This window comes from Anomalospiza imberbis, chromosome 5, assembly GCF_031753505.1.
Source record: "Anomalospiza imberbis isolate Cuckoo-Finch-1a 21T00152 chromosome 5, ASM3175350v1, whole genome shotgun sequence".
Classification (NCBI taxonomy): Eukaryota; Metazoa; Chordata; class Aves; order Passeriformes; family Viduidae; genus Anomalospiza; species Anomalospiza imberbis.
In genome coordinates, this window is record NC_089685.1 from 10,467,146 (window position 1) to 10,480,230 (window position 13,085).

Consider the following 13,085-nt stretch of genomic DNA (forward strand, 5'->3'; position numbering starts at 1 on the left):
CCAACTGCTTAGACATTTAAAGAAAGGCTTGACATTTGCTTTTCTCCCAAACCAAACTTTCCTTGGCTTCAGAAAGCATCCTAAACACCCACGTCCAGAAAGCAGCTTGCTTCCTGTCAATGAAAAAGGTTGGGTGGCCTTGCAGCTGCAAAATAAAATTAAATCCAAGAGCTCAAATTCGGCTGCAAGGGGTAGTACACTGGGTACTCTACTAAAGCATACAGAACAACAAATAAATAGAGGAAAGGCATTAAGAATATTGTGGAAAAGTATTCTATTACTCTAAGATTTCTGTAAATAGAAATAACAATGGAAGATTTGGATAAATGCAGTTGTGACATGACTGTGGAATCGAGCATGGCTGTTGCTTTTGGTGAAATTTGTTATCTCTGATATAATGACCCTTCTGGCATCGTGTTGAACTAGAGGTTCATGGAAGGTTCACTGAGCAGGGGATGCCATTTGTTGACCCCCAGCTGCTTTGTTTTCTCACTTAGTCGAGTGAGAATAAGTGCTTCTTTTATCCTTCCCAGATGTAAAGCAGAGCTTGCTAACTATCTTGACTTGGTATATAGAGATGATTATCTGATATATAGACAAGAGTATTTAGACAGGTATATGCATCCCATTGACATACTGATACTGAGGAAACAAGTAAACACACCAAAAAAGAAGCAGTGGTTTACCTATTTGTGTCTGATACCCACCATGCCACATACTTCTTTGCCTGATTTTGCTATGGGCAACTTGGCTGTTTTTATGAATATCTCACTAAATTAATTTTTTTTAATGTATAAAAATGCTGCCCTTTAGTTCAGCAGTCAACTGAAACAAATTTATTACTGTAGTTCTTTTGAATGAGAAATACCGCCTTCCAAAGTTTCTTCAGCTCATAACTGGGTAAATTTTATATTATTTTAATGAAGAATGAATGAAAGCTAAGCACTGGGATTTAGCTTGATCTCTTTATGCCTGATGTTTGCCCGATAGCTAATCCTAATTTGATTAAATTGATAATAATAATAATGAAACTGTAACCAAGCCTGCATATACTAAATTGCCCTATTTTGTACAGAGTAGTGGTGAGAAGTGACTAGTGAAGATAGGAACGATATGTTTTAAGGAGATCTGTGGATAAAGTAGCATGGTTAAAGTTGCAGTGCAGTTGGTAACATCAATAAAGGCAAGGATTATTGCAGCAAGGGCAATAATGCCAGTTGTAGATGTAGAGAGACTTGCTGAATCTCTGGGGAGGTTGCTCTTTGGGAGAGAGAAAGGAATATAATGGAAAGGGTTCCTGTGCCTTGCCAGAGTGAAGTGGGTTCTTACTTTATTAAAGAAACCATAATGAAATTTTTCAGTGGATGAACTGTGTTTTCTCAATGAGTTTTTATTAGCTCTGGTAACAAATAATTCGGCAGCTTAGTGAAAATATGCTCAGAGAGAAAAGGACTACATGTGAGGTGATATTAAGAGCTTTTTCAGTCTGAAAAGAAGTTGGGAGACTGCTATAACACTTTCATTATTTCAGGTGTTGATTATTCTGAAACATTTGATAGATCTTCACTACAGATGGCGTCACATAATCAGCAAAGATGTATTAACATCTCAAAACTGCACACTGCTACTCCCCCGTAGCTGTCAGTTTTGCAAAAGCCAAATTCTGTCTTCACTGTCTACAGACTACCTCAGTATATCTGCAGAGTACTCACTTAGATTGAACAAAAAGATAAATTTGCAAAGACAGAAATTTCTAGTAGTAAATCAACCTACCTTTGCCCCAACTTTACTTACACTCTTCCTGTTCCTCTCTTTCCCTTCCCAATATTCAAAGTTGTCTCATTTGACATCATCTGACCTGTTTGTGGGGAGTAAATAGTCAGGTACTTTAAACTAAGCCTTAAAAGGTTTGCTTTTATCACAAAAGAAATAGCCTGAATGAGATGCAAAACTAAAGAGAAGTCAACTCAGACGTTCTCCCAGTGGCTAACCCATTAGTGGCAAATAGGATGAAGATGTATGATTTGGAAAAACAGTTCCCAGATCTCATGTTGTTTCCCAGTTCTGACTTGGAGACTATCACAAGTTTCAGTCTTAATTTTTTTTTTGGGGGGCAGACAATTACAATAATTCACTTTCTTCCATTTTTCATATCTCTCTGTAAATTTGTATCAAAGAGTTTCAGTGTCTGCATACAGTCAGGGGTTTAGCTGTCCAGTTAGTCTTATCACTACTTGGAACATTTCTCTGTGTGCCTGAGCATCACAGGAAGAAGCACAGCCATTCTTCCAGTGCTGTGATTGGTGGCCCACTAGAAAAAAAGAGAAGAGAGAAAACACAAGAGTTTACAGTGAAGAGATATACTTCTCCCAGAAGAAGTAAAACTATGTGGAATCTGTCTGACTTCTCCAGGGGTGTGGCTTTTTTCCCCTCACTCTGTCTCAAAAATAATGTCATTCTTGGCAACCAAAAGCTTCTCACTCCTGCATCTGGAAAACAAAATTATCCCTAGTGCCAATGGTAAAGCCACTGAGTGCATCCAGGCTGAGCTTCTGCAGCCTTTGGGCAGTGTGGCAAGGGCTCTCTCTCTCCATGGCTTTTGGAAAGCAACCAAAGGGTAAATTCTGCATAACTGTGCAGACTTTGAAGTATGCAGCTCTTGGAGAGCAGCTTTCATGCTGCAGAGCTGTTGTACACAAGCTTGTTTCACACAAGGTTTGGAGGAGACTGGCTCCCATCTGACATGGAGAACTCGGCTACAGTGATCTTAAACCCAGCTGGCCTGTCTTTATGGCTCTCCATGCTTGCCAAAGTTGTCCCTTTTGTTTTGGGACCAAAAATGAGAACAAGGCCTGGACAGGATAATAATGAGCAGTAAAGAACAAGGTAATACTTGAAAAATAGGATATCTCCTATAAAGTTCTGTAGAATGGCAGTATTTGTAGCATCTTCTGAAATAAAGCATACAAATTGTATTTATATAAAATCATAACTGCACACTACTTGCTAAAAAAAAGGAAGCCTACTTTTCAATGTTTTTATTGAAGTACCTATACAGATTTCAGAGGAGTTACTCGAGGTTTACAGTGAGGTAAATGGAGAAATAACCTGATGTTATTATGCTCAAAAGTGTCTACAACCTAGTGAGACTAGATGGCTGGAGGGTGTGGGTGGTCTTGCATAATGCTCAATGAAGGAATCTCAGTACTGGAATATTTGGCAAGACTTAGGATAGCTGTGTAACTGCAGTTTGAAAAACATTGACACATTTTTCCTCTTTGTTTTGGAGTGGGTTTTCCGTTGTGGAATGTGGTATGATTTCACATGACAGTATCTGCGAAAATGAAATCATACCTCTTCTTCATAATTTGAAGCTTCAATAAAGAGGCATGGAATGTCGTGGGATGTCTTGGGTTGATAAGTGTGCCACAAAGCCATGTTAATACATTTTGCCACACACGAGTAAGTGGCTTTCTCTTCTCGTGTTTGCTTTTGCTTAGAAAGCACATTCCTTCTGCACAAAACTGGCAGCTGCCCACACCTCAGACGATCTATCCCTCCTTTTTCCTTCAAAGTACTAAATAAAAGATGAAAAATTTTGTTACAGATTTCTGTAATTTTAATAAAACAGCACTCTGTCATTAATTATTTCCCTTTTGGTACAACTTTTTAAAAGGCACAGTGTTAAAAGCCAGTTAATACTCGATTGTGATTTTTTTTTAAGTCTGTGAGTTACCAGGATTTCAGGATTTCTATCTTGCAAATTGTGGAAAGAAAATCTATTGACATATGTGAATGCTCTGCTTAAGGTCAACTGTTAACTGGTATGTCTTTTCCTATCAACACATGGTCCCCTTCACAAAGAGCTATTGAGTGTTTTACTGCTCCTAATGTATATGTTAAGCTGCTCAAGGTGACAAATTGTTCTTCAGACATGCTAGAGCCACCTCTGGGCCTGATTCTCTGAAGACTTCACCTTGGTGCTCTGATTCCCCTTTATAAAAGACTTCACTATCTCAGTCCAGTAATGTTTAAATTTCACTCTCAACTCACGTAGCAAATACACCCACAAGTGTTCAAGGTGTATATTTAAACCAGATCATGTTTAGATATAATTGACATTTCCTTGTTATTTACTCTCATTCCAAATGCAGCAATTAAGTTTCCTTCAAGCAGATTATACATTTTAGCTCTGGGCAAAAAGAGGGTTCTGTTTCAGCCTGTGCAATCTGAACTCCATTCTTCTATCTTGTTCAAATGATCTTGTTAATTAGCATGTGATTTTATGAGCACTTGTAAATCTATTTTCTCCCCTTTCACTTTTTTTTTAATAAAAATACAATTAAACCCCTTTCAGATGGATTCAGAAGCAAGTGTGCACATCTCTGATTTCTAGTTCTTATGAAGTTATTGCCTCTTCTATTAAAAGCCAGATTTCATTGTAACAGCAGTAAAGAAAAGAGTAAAAACTCTCATGCGTGAAGAAGAGATAAAGAAAAGGTCAGAGGTCCATCTGAGCCTTTTTGGGCCCTGTGTGGTTAAGGCACACAAGGGACTGGCCAGTAGCACATGTGGCTACTTACGGCTCTTTGGTGAGATGGCTGTGTCCCCATTCACAATGGGATCCGCTTGAGAATGGATGAGGGATGGCTTTTAGTTTGAGCACTGCATGAGCAGGGGCAAAATACTTCAGCAGCTCCCTTATCTCAACCCCTTACGCAGAAGGAATCAATACATATATCTTCAAAGAAAAGGAATATTGACAGTGCAAAGGTGACTCATTCTGAAGTTTTGGAAAGAAATATCCTCGCTTTACTTATTCTCTTTCCGTACATGAAATTGAAAAAGTAGTCACTGGTGTTCTCAGACTTGCAGTATTATAGCAGACTATTTCCACAAGTGCTGTGTAAACTGTAAAAATAATGCATTTATTTCTTCCATGTCTTTACACTAGAAAAATTTAAAATAACGCCAAGAAAACAATAATTAAAATTGTTCGATTCCTATGAAAACTGATACTGTTTAACTAAATCTTTTCCAATAATTTCTGCTAAAATGTTACAAAACGGAGAAATTTGTAAATACAAAGTAGGAAGGAAAATATTTAAATTTAAGTAAAGCAGACCTTTTCTTCTGGCTGAAGTTTTTTGGTTTTGGGTTTTTTAAAATTATTTTTGGTAACTTTGCAAATACCTCAGATATCACTCACATTCTTAAAATGCATAGCCGTTCCATTCAGTGGTAGCAACATTATGCATAGTGTCTGTATGTCCAAATTACTCTTTCACCTGTTTAAACATGACCTGTGGGCAAAAGGGGAGCATTTCCATTTGATGTTATAAGCAAAAACATTGTTCTACTTAAATACTTACTTCTATTAAAAAAAAAAATGAAAATAAATGAAAAAGAAAATTGGTTTCATTCCAATTCCTAGAAGGTGAGATTTTACATTGCAGTCTCACATTTGGCATGGGCTGGCATATTTGTTGGCACAAACTCAGGGTTTAATGAGGCTTAAGAGAGTTTTACAGCCTCCATAATCAGAGGCTAACATTGAGCTTGCTGCTAGATGTACACAAGGCATGTGATTTGTGCACCCCACACCCCATGAGAATGTAAAATAAAACTGTTGTATTGCTGACTTCCACATCACTAGGGCTACATAAAATCCATGCCAATTTGGATGGCAGAGGTTCCCTGGGGAGATAGAGCCCATCTTCCTGGAAAGCTGTGTTTGTGCCCATCTCTGTGGTGCTTGTGTGAATGGATTGCTGCGCTTTACTCTCTGATTGTTTCTGAAGCACAGACACCAGATCTCTGCTTTTGCTCTGAACTTCCCCATAAACAGGCTTCTGAGACTGAATCCTTATGCCAGCAGGAAAGAGGAGGAAAGCATATTGTTTCTTGCACTCTCCCACAGGGGATCCTAAATTAAAAGCTTGACAGACCATCCTAGCTTGCTGAAAGAAGCCTAGGCTGGAAATCCAGGGATGGTAGAGTGCAGGCATGACTGCATGCAGTCTCTCACGTGTCATGGTTTATCCACAGTTTATCAGTGGATTAATTCAGTGCTTTGAACTCGGGCTAGGGATGCTTGCATACTATAGCTATAGCCTACCAAACCCTGCAACATAAAGATAATTCTTGGTTATGCTGAAATCATTCTTGATTATGTCGAACGTTCAGTAATAAGTGGTTATGGGAGTCTGCAAAAAGGAATTTATATTTTGGGAAAGTCCTGCTAAAAATTGCATTCATTTCAGTAACAAATGCATCAAACATTTTTATAAGATGTCAACCAAGGAAGTCACGTAGGGTCTTGCCTCTACATGTTAGAGATTAATATATTTCTTAGTTTTGGAGAGTCAGGCTGTTTTCAACATTGTGCTTCCAGTGAATTTGAATTAAGGAGTGATGAAAGTTTGAGGTTGAGTGATTAAATAAGACATTCAGAGGACTGCCTGATGGATCTAGCTCATTTATCCTAATGCAGGCTGGACAATTTGGTTACAATAGACTGTGTGAGATAACTACACTTCCCTGGCTACCCTGTTTCTAATAGCTGAAATTGTTTTGTTCTGGAAAGAATATTTAGGTTTGTTTCAATGGCTTTTGTGATGTCAGTAATAGATATTACACAAATATTTTGTTATTTCTTCAGTGAGAACATGGCTTTTTAAAAAAATACTCTTTTTGTGGTGGATTAGAAGGATAATTAAGGAGTAGGACTACAACTGTCTAATTGTCAGTAAGCTGTGCACTGTGTACAGAGAAAACTCCCAGTCCTTGGGATCTCCAAAATGTGCAGTTCAATAATAAGCATAATTCTGGAAAGGGAATTCATTGAAGCGTTTGTTTCTTCATTAAAACAACCTGTCCTTTAAGATCAGATTTCTTACAGTAGGGATCAAATTGGTATTGGTTTTATCCCTGAGGAAAGGCAAAATTCACCAACTGATGAAGAAAAACCACAAGCAAAGATTATTTTTGTATCATAAAGGATGAAAGTTACTTGTATATTGTTTTATTGTCAAATAAATTTTTTAATATTTACAGAGCTGTCTGTAGCATCATTCTCTATGTAGGTTTTTCTGCTTTCAGTATTTGGTTAAGTTCTCAAAGCATGGAATAGAATTGCTCTGAATATCAGTAAATGTCTGCTTCATTTTTTGCCAAAAACTTTTGTTTGAGAGAAATAAAAGGGAATGTGAAAGAACTTACAGCACCTTTGCAGCCACTACTTTCTCTTAGCAACAACAACCACATATTAAATCTTTTAAAAAATCAAATTTTCCTGGGTGATTGTGTGGTAAATTTTGTTGAATGAAAATAAAATTTGTTTAAATTCCCTCCCTACTTGTTTGAGTAGCCCAGAAAGTGTAATAAGTGTAAGCTTCAGTATTAAAACAAATAAAACTAATAAATCATTGTGAGAGTATTTGTTTCACAGCTTTCCTTCCTCTTATGAATGGTATCGAGTTTCCATAGTCTAGTAACCTGGCATAAGGTGTTCCTTGCATTAGCAACTCGATGGAGGCAGATTATCTTTCAGGAGCCTTGGAAAGAATAATACCATTTCAAAGAAGTTAAAATTCCAAGAAAATAATGGATTTTGATAAATGAAAGTTGTGGAAATCTGTTGCCGTCTTTGTCTCTTGCTTGAAAGCAGTCATCATGATCATGATGATCTTTTACATCAGCCATGGTGTTCTCATTGTCAACCACTGTCACTCAATGGGGCAATAAGGAGGGACATCCTGTGGTGCAGTCGCTGTGCTCACATTTTACCCGTGCTGGGTGGGAAACCATCCCAGTTTGTCTGTGCTTTCCTGGTATATCAAATGTACAGTTAGGAGAAGGTTCAGTTTCACCTTCAGCCTCCAAGTGTTAGGGTAAGGTTAGTAATGCCCCAGGAAAAGGGATGAGCATGAGTGCCTGAGACTGGTTGTGAGAATTTCAGAGGGCCAAAGGTGCTGGTGTTAATGGCACTGTGCTGGTGAGTTTCCCAGGGGCATGAGACAATCCTAGCTAAGCTTACAGGGAGGAGTTTTTTAAAGTGAAGAAAAACAGTTGATTTCTCAAGCACTAAAAAAAGACTTCTGAAAGTACTGTGAACAATTTTCATATATACTTAAGTTCTTTTTCAGTTTTTTAGGCACAGATTGTAAATCTTGATTGTATGTTTATCTGTTGTCAAGGCACAAGATAAATACTATTTAGGGTTTTTTTTTATATTACCATAAATAAGTGCATGTAGGAAACTCAGCTCCTGAAACCTGTCTCACATCTAAATTAATCAGAACACAATTATATTTCAGTAACTGGAGATATTTTTCATCTTCCTATGAAAGTAGTTAATTAATTGGAGTTATGTATCATATTTATCAATGCAAATTATATTCTGATAAGTGTTCTTTCAATCATTAGTTCTCTACTAGACAGGTATGGATCCTAGGACTTCAAATTTTGCCTGCTATTAAAAATGGCTCTCCAAGTACTTAAAAAAATTGCTTTTAGCTAAATATATGTTTTGCAGAAGGTGCATACTTTAGGCACACTTCTTTTGGTGAATTTTTTTTTAATAGAGCACATATACAGCAATTTTTTCTGTTTTGAGAGTTTTGTTTTATAAAACATCAGTAGCTTCAGACAACTAATTTTGTATAAGACATTTACTGTTTTCCATAGGGAATGAGTAAGCAAAAAACTTTGCTTTTAAAAAACCTTTACCAACAGTGACAAGCCATATTGTCCCAGACAAAGTTTGCAACTGAGAACTGTGAGTTCAGATCTTACATTTATGAATATACATTATAGCAGAGCTCATTTTCATAGAATCACAGGGAACACAATTCAGTCCTAACACTCATGAAGAAATAAAGCATAATTATATGTTAAATATTTTAACAAAGACAAATTGATTATTAAGGTTTTATTTTTCCACTCTCAGCTCTTGAGAAATCTCCCTTCTGTAATTACTGAAAAGTAAAGCAATCTGACTGGGGCCCAAAATATATTGGCTAAGCAAAGATGGGAAGGCTGAGCTTTCTTGAAGGCAGCAAGTATTCCTTATATTGCAGTTGCTTATGCTATTCCTGTAACAGGCCTGATCCTGCACTGCTGAGATCAAAGGATGTTTTCACTTCACTTTGTAGAAAAATAGAGCTCCTTCTACAGTTCTGTTAGTTTGGTTCAAACCAGTAAACAAACAACTCAATGAACAGATGCATTTTGGCTTGACTGAATAATTTTGTTTTTCTTTTAAGTAAGCCATGCATTATGATGAAGAGCAAAGTAAAATTTGACCTTGAAAATGATAAAAACCTATTCTAAATGAAGCCCCCTGTTAAGAAAAGGAAGTAAAAGGTTCTTATGTAGTTCTCATTGATCTTGTGGGTTTTCTGCAGTCATAAACTTCAGAATGTATTGAACCCATTGATTAATTTAATAAATTATGTTCCTTAAAAAGAAAAGCTGTAAATAATAATATCCATTAAAATAAAAATTAATTAGATGAATTAATAAGAGCACTGCTTGATTTTTATGAGCTATATCTATCTACTTAATGTACAAAATAATTGTATTCGAACTGGGAAAAGAAACTTTGTTTTACCTCAGCCATTTTATTATTATCTAGTGTTCAGTGAGGCTTTTTCTTCCCTCTCTGGCCCCATTTGTGCCCAAAGATGTCTTTATTTAGAAAGAATTGCAGCTGAGAAGCAAGAAACGTGAGTGAACTGCTTTACTATGCTACTGTTTTTACTATTTCAGAACTGCAAGAAACGAAGACCTCTGAGTATCACAGGATATCCCACAGCCCCCTGGATTACAGGATATTATTGATGGATGAAGATCAGGATCGGATCTATGTGGGGAGTAAAGATCATATTCTGTCTCTGAATATTAACAATATAAGCCAAGACCCCCTCAGTGTAAGTTCAAGTTTTATTTTGAGAATCTGAGATTGCTGTAGTCCATGCCTTTCTTTGTAAGACAAAAAAAAATAGCATTTGATTATTTTGCACAGAAGTCCATGCCCACACGTTATGGAATTTTTAGTCCTTGTTTTATGTGTAGTGCAGATGAAGCTATATGCTGTTCCTCAAACACTGTTTAAAACTGACCTATTTACTCATTTTGAAGCAATATTCTGCTTGGCCTGGCTTCACAAGGAAAATCTGTATGGTTTGACACTTTCCACCTCTCTCCAAGATAAGATGGTTCAGAGATGCACTTTTAGAAGAATCCTCAAGGAAGAAGAAGATACACACTATAATTCTCAGGCCATATGGGAAAAAAAGCAAGGACAGCGTTGTTCTTAACCTTATACTACATTTTTTTTTAATGTTTTGTGATCTGGACCCTAATCAGTGAACTATTTTCCAATCTCCTGTTATGTCTGTGTCAGCTTTTGCCCTTCAGTTGGGTAGCTGAGACACTTTATTTGGGGTTTTTAGGCACCATGACGCACATCTACCCCTTGACGCTGCCTGTTTTCTGGCTTTTCTCACTTACTGAGATGGTGTTTTCCAAGGACTTTGTGTTCCCTCACCAAACAGTAGTAGGCAACCTCTGTGTGAAAATAATAATGTTGTCAAATGCTTACAGATTCCTCTCTTGTCTCCAAATCCAGTTGAAATTCAGCCTCTCTGCTTTTGAAATAGGTGACCTGTAGAAGTTCTTGTGTGCCCAGAAGCTTGGCTGTTGAGCTATTACCTGTCTACAGACTTTGTCTTGCCTGTCTTTAGACTATCACAGCTACTACCCTGCCTGAAGGTGTATCATTGTTCCACCAAATCCATCCAGCCCTTTAATCTGTGGGCTTTATTAGTGTACCTCAGAAGGGCTGAGGGGCAGCGATACCTGGCTTGCAGCGGGGAAGATAAATGCCTTCCTTAAGAGACAAGGCTTTTAATGTGTCAGGGGAGAGAGAGGGGCCCTGCCAGAGAGTGATTGAGCGCAGTTAAATTAGGCTTTGCTCTGAATCACCCTCTGGACATGCCTGTCCACCTGAATTGATTGTTCAGGGAGCCCGGGGAGGCTCATTCTAACTTACACATTTAAATTAAATACCTCTCCTTCAATGGTGTGAATGCGTTCTTCCCTCCTCCTAATGGTACCCAAATCTCCCTCTGAAATGGGGCTGCCTTCTAGGATCTGAAATACCTTCTGTGACCTTTTTGCTGATTTCCATCTCACAGTGATCCAGCCTTCCTGCTCTGGCAGGAGCTGTGCCCCAGCATGGCGCTCTCCCTCCTGTCCTTGGCAGGTTGGGTTTAATCCTGTGCTGAGTTTGGTTAGATAGGAGGGCCTCTCTTGCATGAAATATTTTCTGCAGTATAAAGCTGTGAGGCATTTCAACAGCTTATATAGGCTTGGAGAATAAAGAATAAAAAAAACCAACAGAAAGGAAAAACACACAAAGCTTTCTGGCAGTGAATGTGATCAGCCAGTATTAGGCTCAGAATGAATCTCTGCAATTCCACAGAGTCTGTCCATTTGTTTATTTAGCAACAGATTCACATTGCTGATCTTATATATCTGTAGAAATCCTATATAGATATACATTCAAATCCATAATTCTACATATATATGTGTACATATATACACAGAGCTCTTTTAATGTTATTGTTTATGTTATCTTGAGGCTAAATGTTATCAGTCACTTATTAGATTTCTGGGGATAAATTTGTAATGGGTGTCTTTCCTATTTCCAAATCAAAATAAATAATGGAAGAAGCTCAAAATATTTACAATTTGAGATAAACAGATCAACATTCAGAGATTGAAGTATTTCTTGAAAATCTGTCTGAAAGAAATTAATGTGAAATCTTGAGATTTCAGGTAGGTTTTTCCATAATCTAGCGAAACCTTTGATGATAAAATTGAATAATTTAAAAAAGAACCTTTCTTTCAATATTTTAGTAATCTTATTTCTAGTGTGAATAAGAGTGAATAAGTGTTTCTACAAGTTCAGTAAAAATAAAAAAAGTAAAGTTGGGTAGTAATTTAGGCAATAGTGGTGGAAAATCTCTCTTTAGAAGAAAAAATCTAAATAAATTGATTAATTTGCCTTAAAAATTTGTAATAAGCTTTATATATATCAGCCAACACCTGGACTTTGATTTGGTTTAGTGCATGCTAAGACAAAGATAGTTTTATTTATCAACAAAAATCCTTTTTTCTTATAATCAAAGTGTAAATTATATCTATATATTAATCTCTTCGTGTAATTAATCTATTAATCTATTAGGCAGTGAAATTAATTTTTTAAATTATGTAATAAATATACTGCTTGAACAGTACTTCTTTCCTTACAGATTTTCTGGCCAGCATCAGCAAACAAGGTTGAAGAGTGCAAAATGGCTGGCAAGGATCCTACAGTAAGTAATAATCCACATGCACACATGCACACAAATTAGGAACTTGGCAATCAAGTAAGAGCACCTTGAGTGCAGCCAAAGCAAAATGAAAAAATTGTTTAGTTTTCTTTTGAAATGCTTTGCAAGCCAATCTATGAAGTGAAATTCTGGAAAATCAGGCGATGTAAACAGAATGCACCTCCAGACTCTGACAGATGGGAGAAGATACGCAGTGTCCATTTCCTCACCTTTTTTGGTTGTTACTAACCTAACTAGGTAACAGTACTTTTCCAGCTATGTCCTGGGGTGATGCTGCACAGCCTGTTGAGCTGCTCTTTGCAGTGTGGAAATTCTCTGGCTGGCTGCACCCCCCAGGAGCACACTGTGAGGGTGGGTGGTACCCACTGTCTGCAGTCTGAAGACCCCAGTTGTGCACCAGTTTTCAGATTATATTGTGTGGTGCTGGCTCCTGCTGAGCCAAAAATGTGAATACCTTTAAAAGTAAATAAACCAGTGCAGTCTGCTCAACAAGGATTAACTACTGATTTTCATGAAGATGATTGATGGCGCAGTTTCCAGCCCTGTGCTCATAAAACATGTCCAGTTCTCACTGTCTTGGGTGGGGTTTGGATGATTGAATATGAAAGCAGTTCTGGGATCTGGGTAAGAAAAAATATTCATTAAAAAAATCTATTTTCAACCTAAAGTGCATTAACACCTGAT

General features: G+C 37.3%; 1 protein-coding gene across 3 annotated transcripts in view; it reads left to right on the plus strand.

Moving 5' to 3' along the window:
- SEMA3C (semaphorin 3C) overlaps nucleotides 1–13,085 on the plus strand; it is a 112,666-nt gene that overhangs the window by 53,011 nt on the left and 46,570 nt on the right. For all 3 annotated transcript variants that reach the window (XM_068189581.1, XM_068189582.1, XM_068189583.1), the window contains 2 exons: nucleotides 9,772–9,932; nucleotides 12,321–12,383. In XM_068189581.1, the coding sequence (XP_068045682.1) occupies nucleotides 9,772–9,932; nucleotides 12,321–12,383 (224 nt within the window). The remainder of the gene's footprint in view (nucleotides 1–9,771; nucleotides 9,933–12,320; nucleotides 12,384–13,085) is intronic.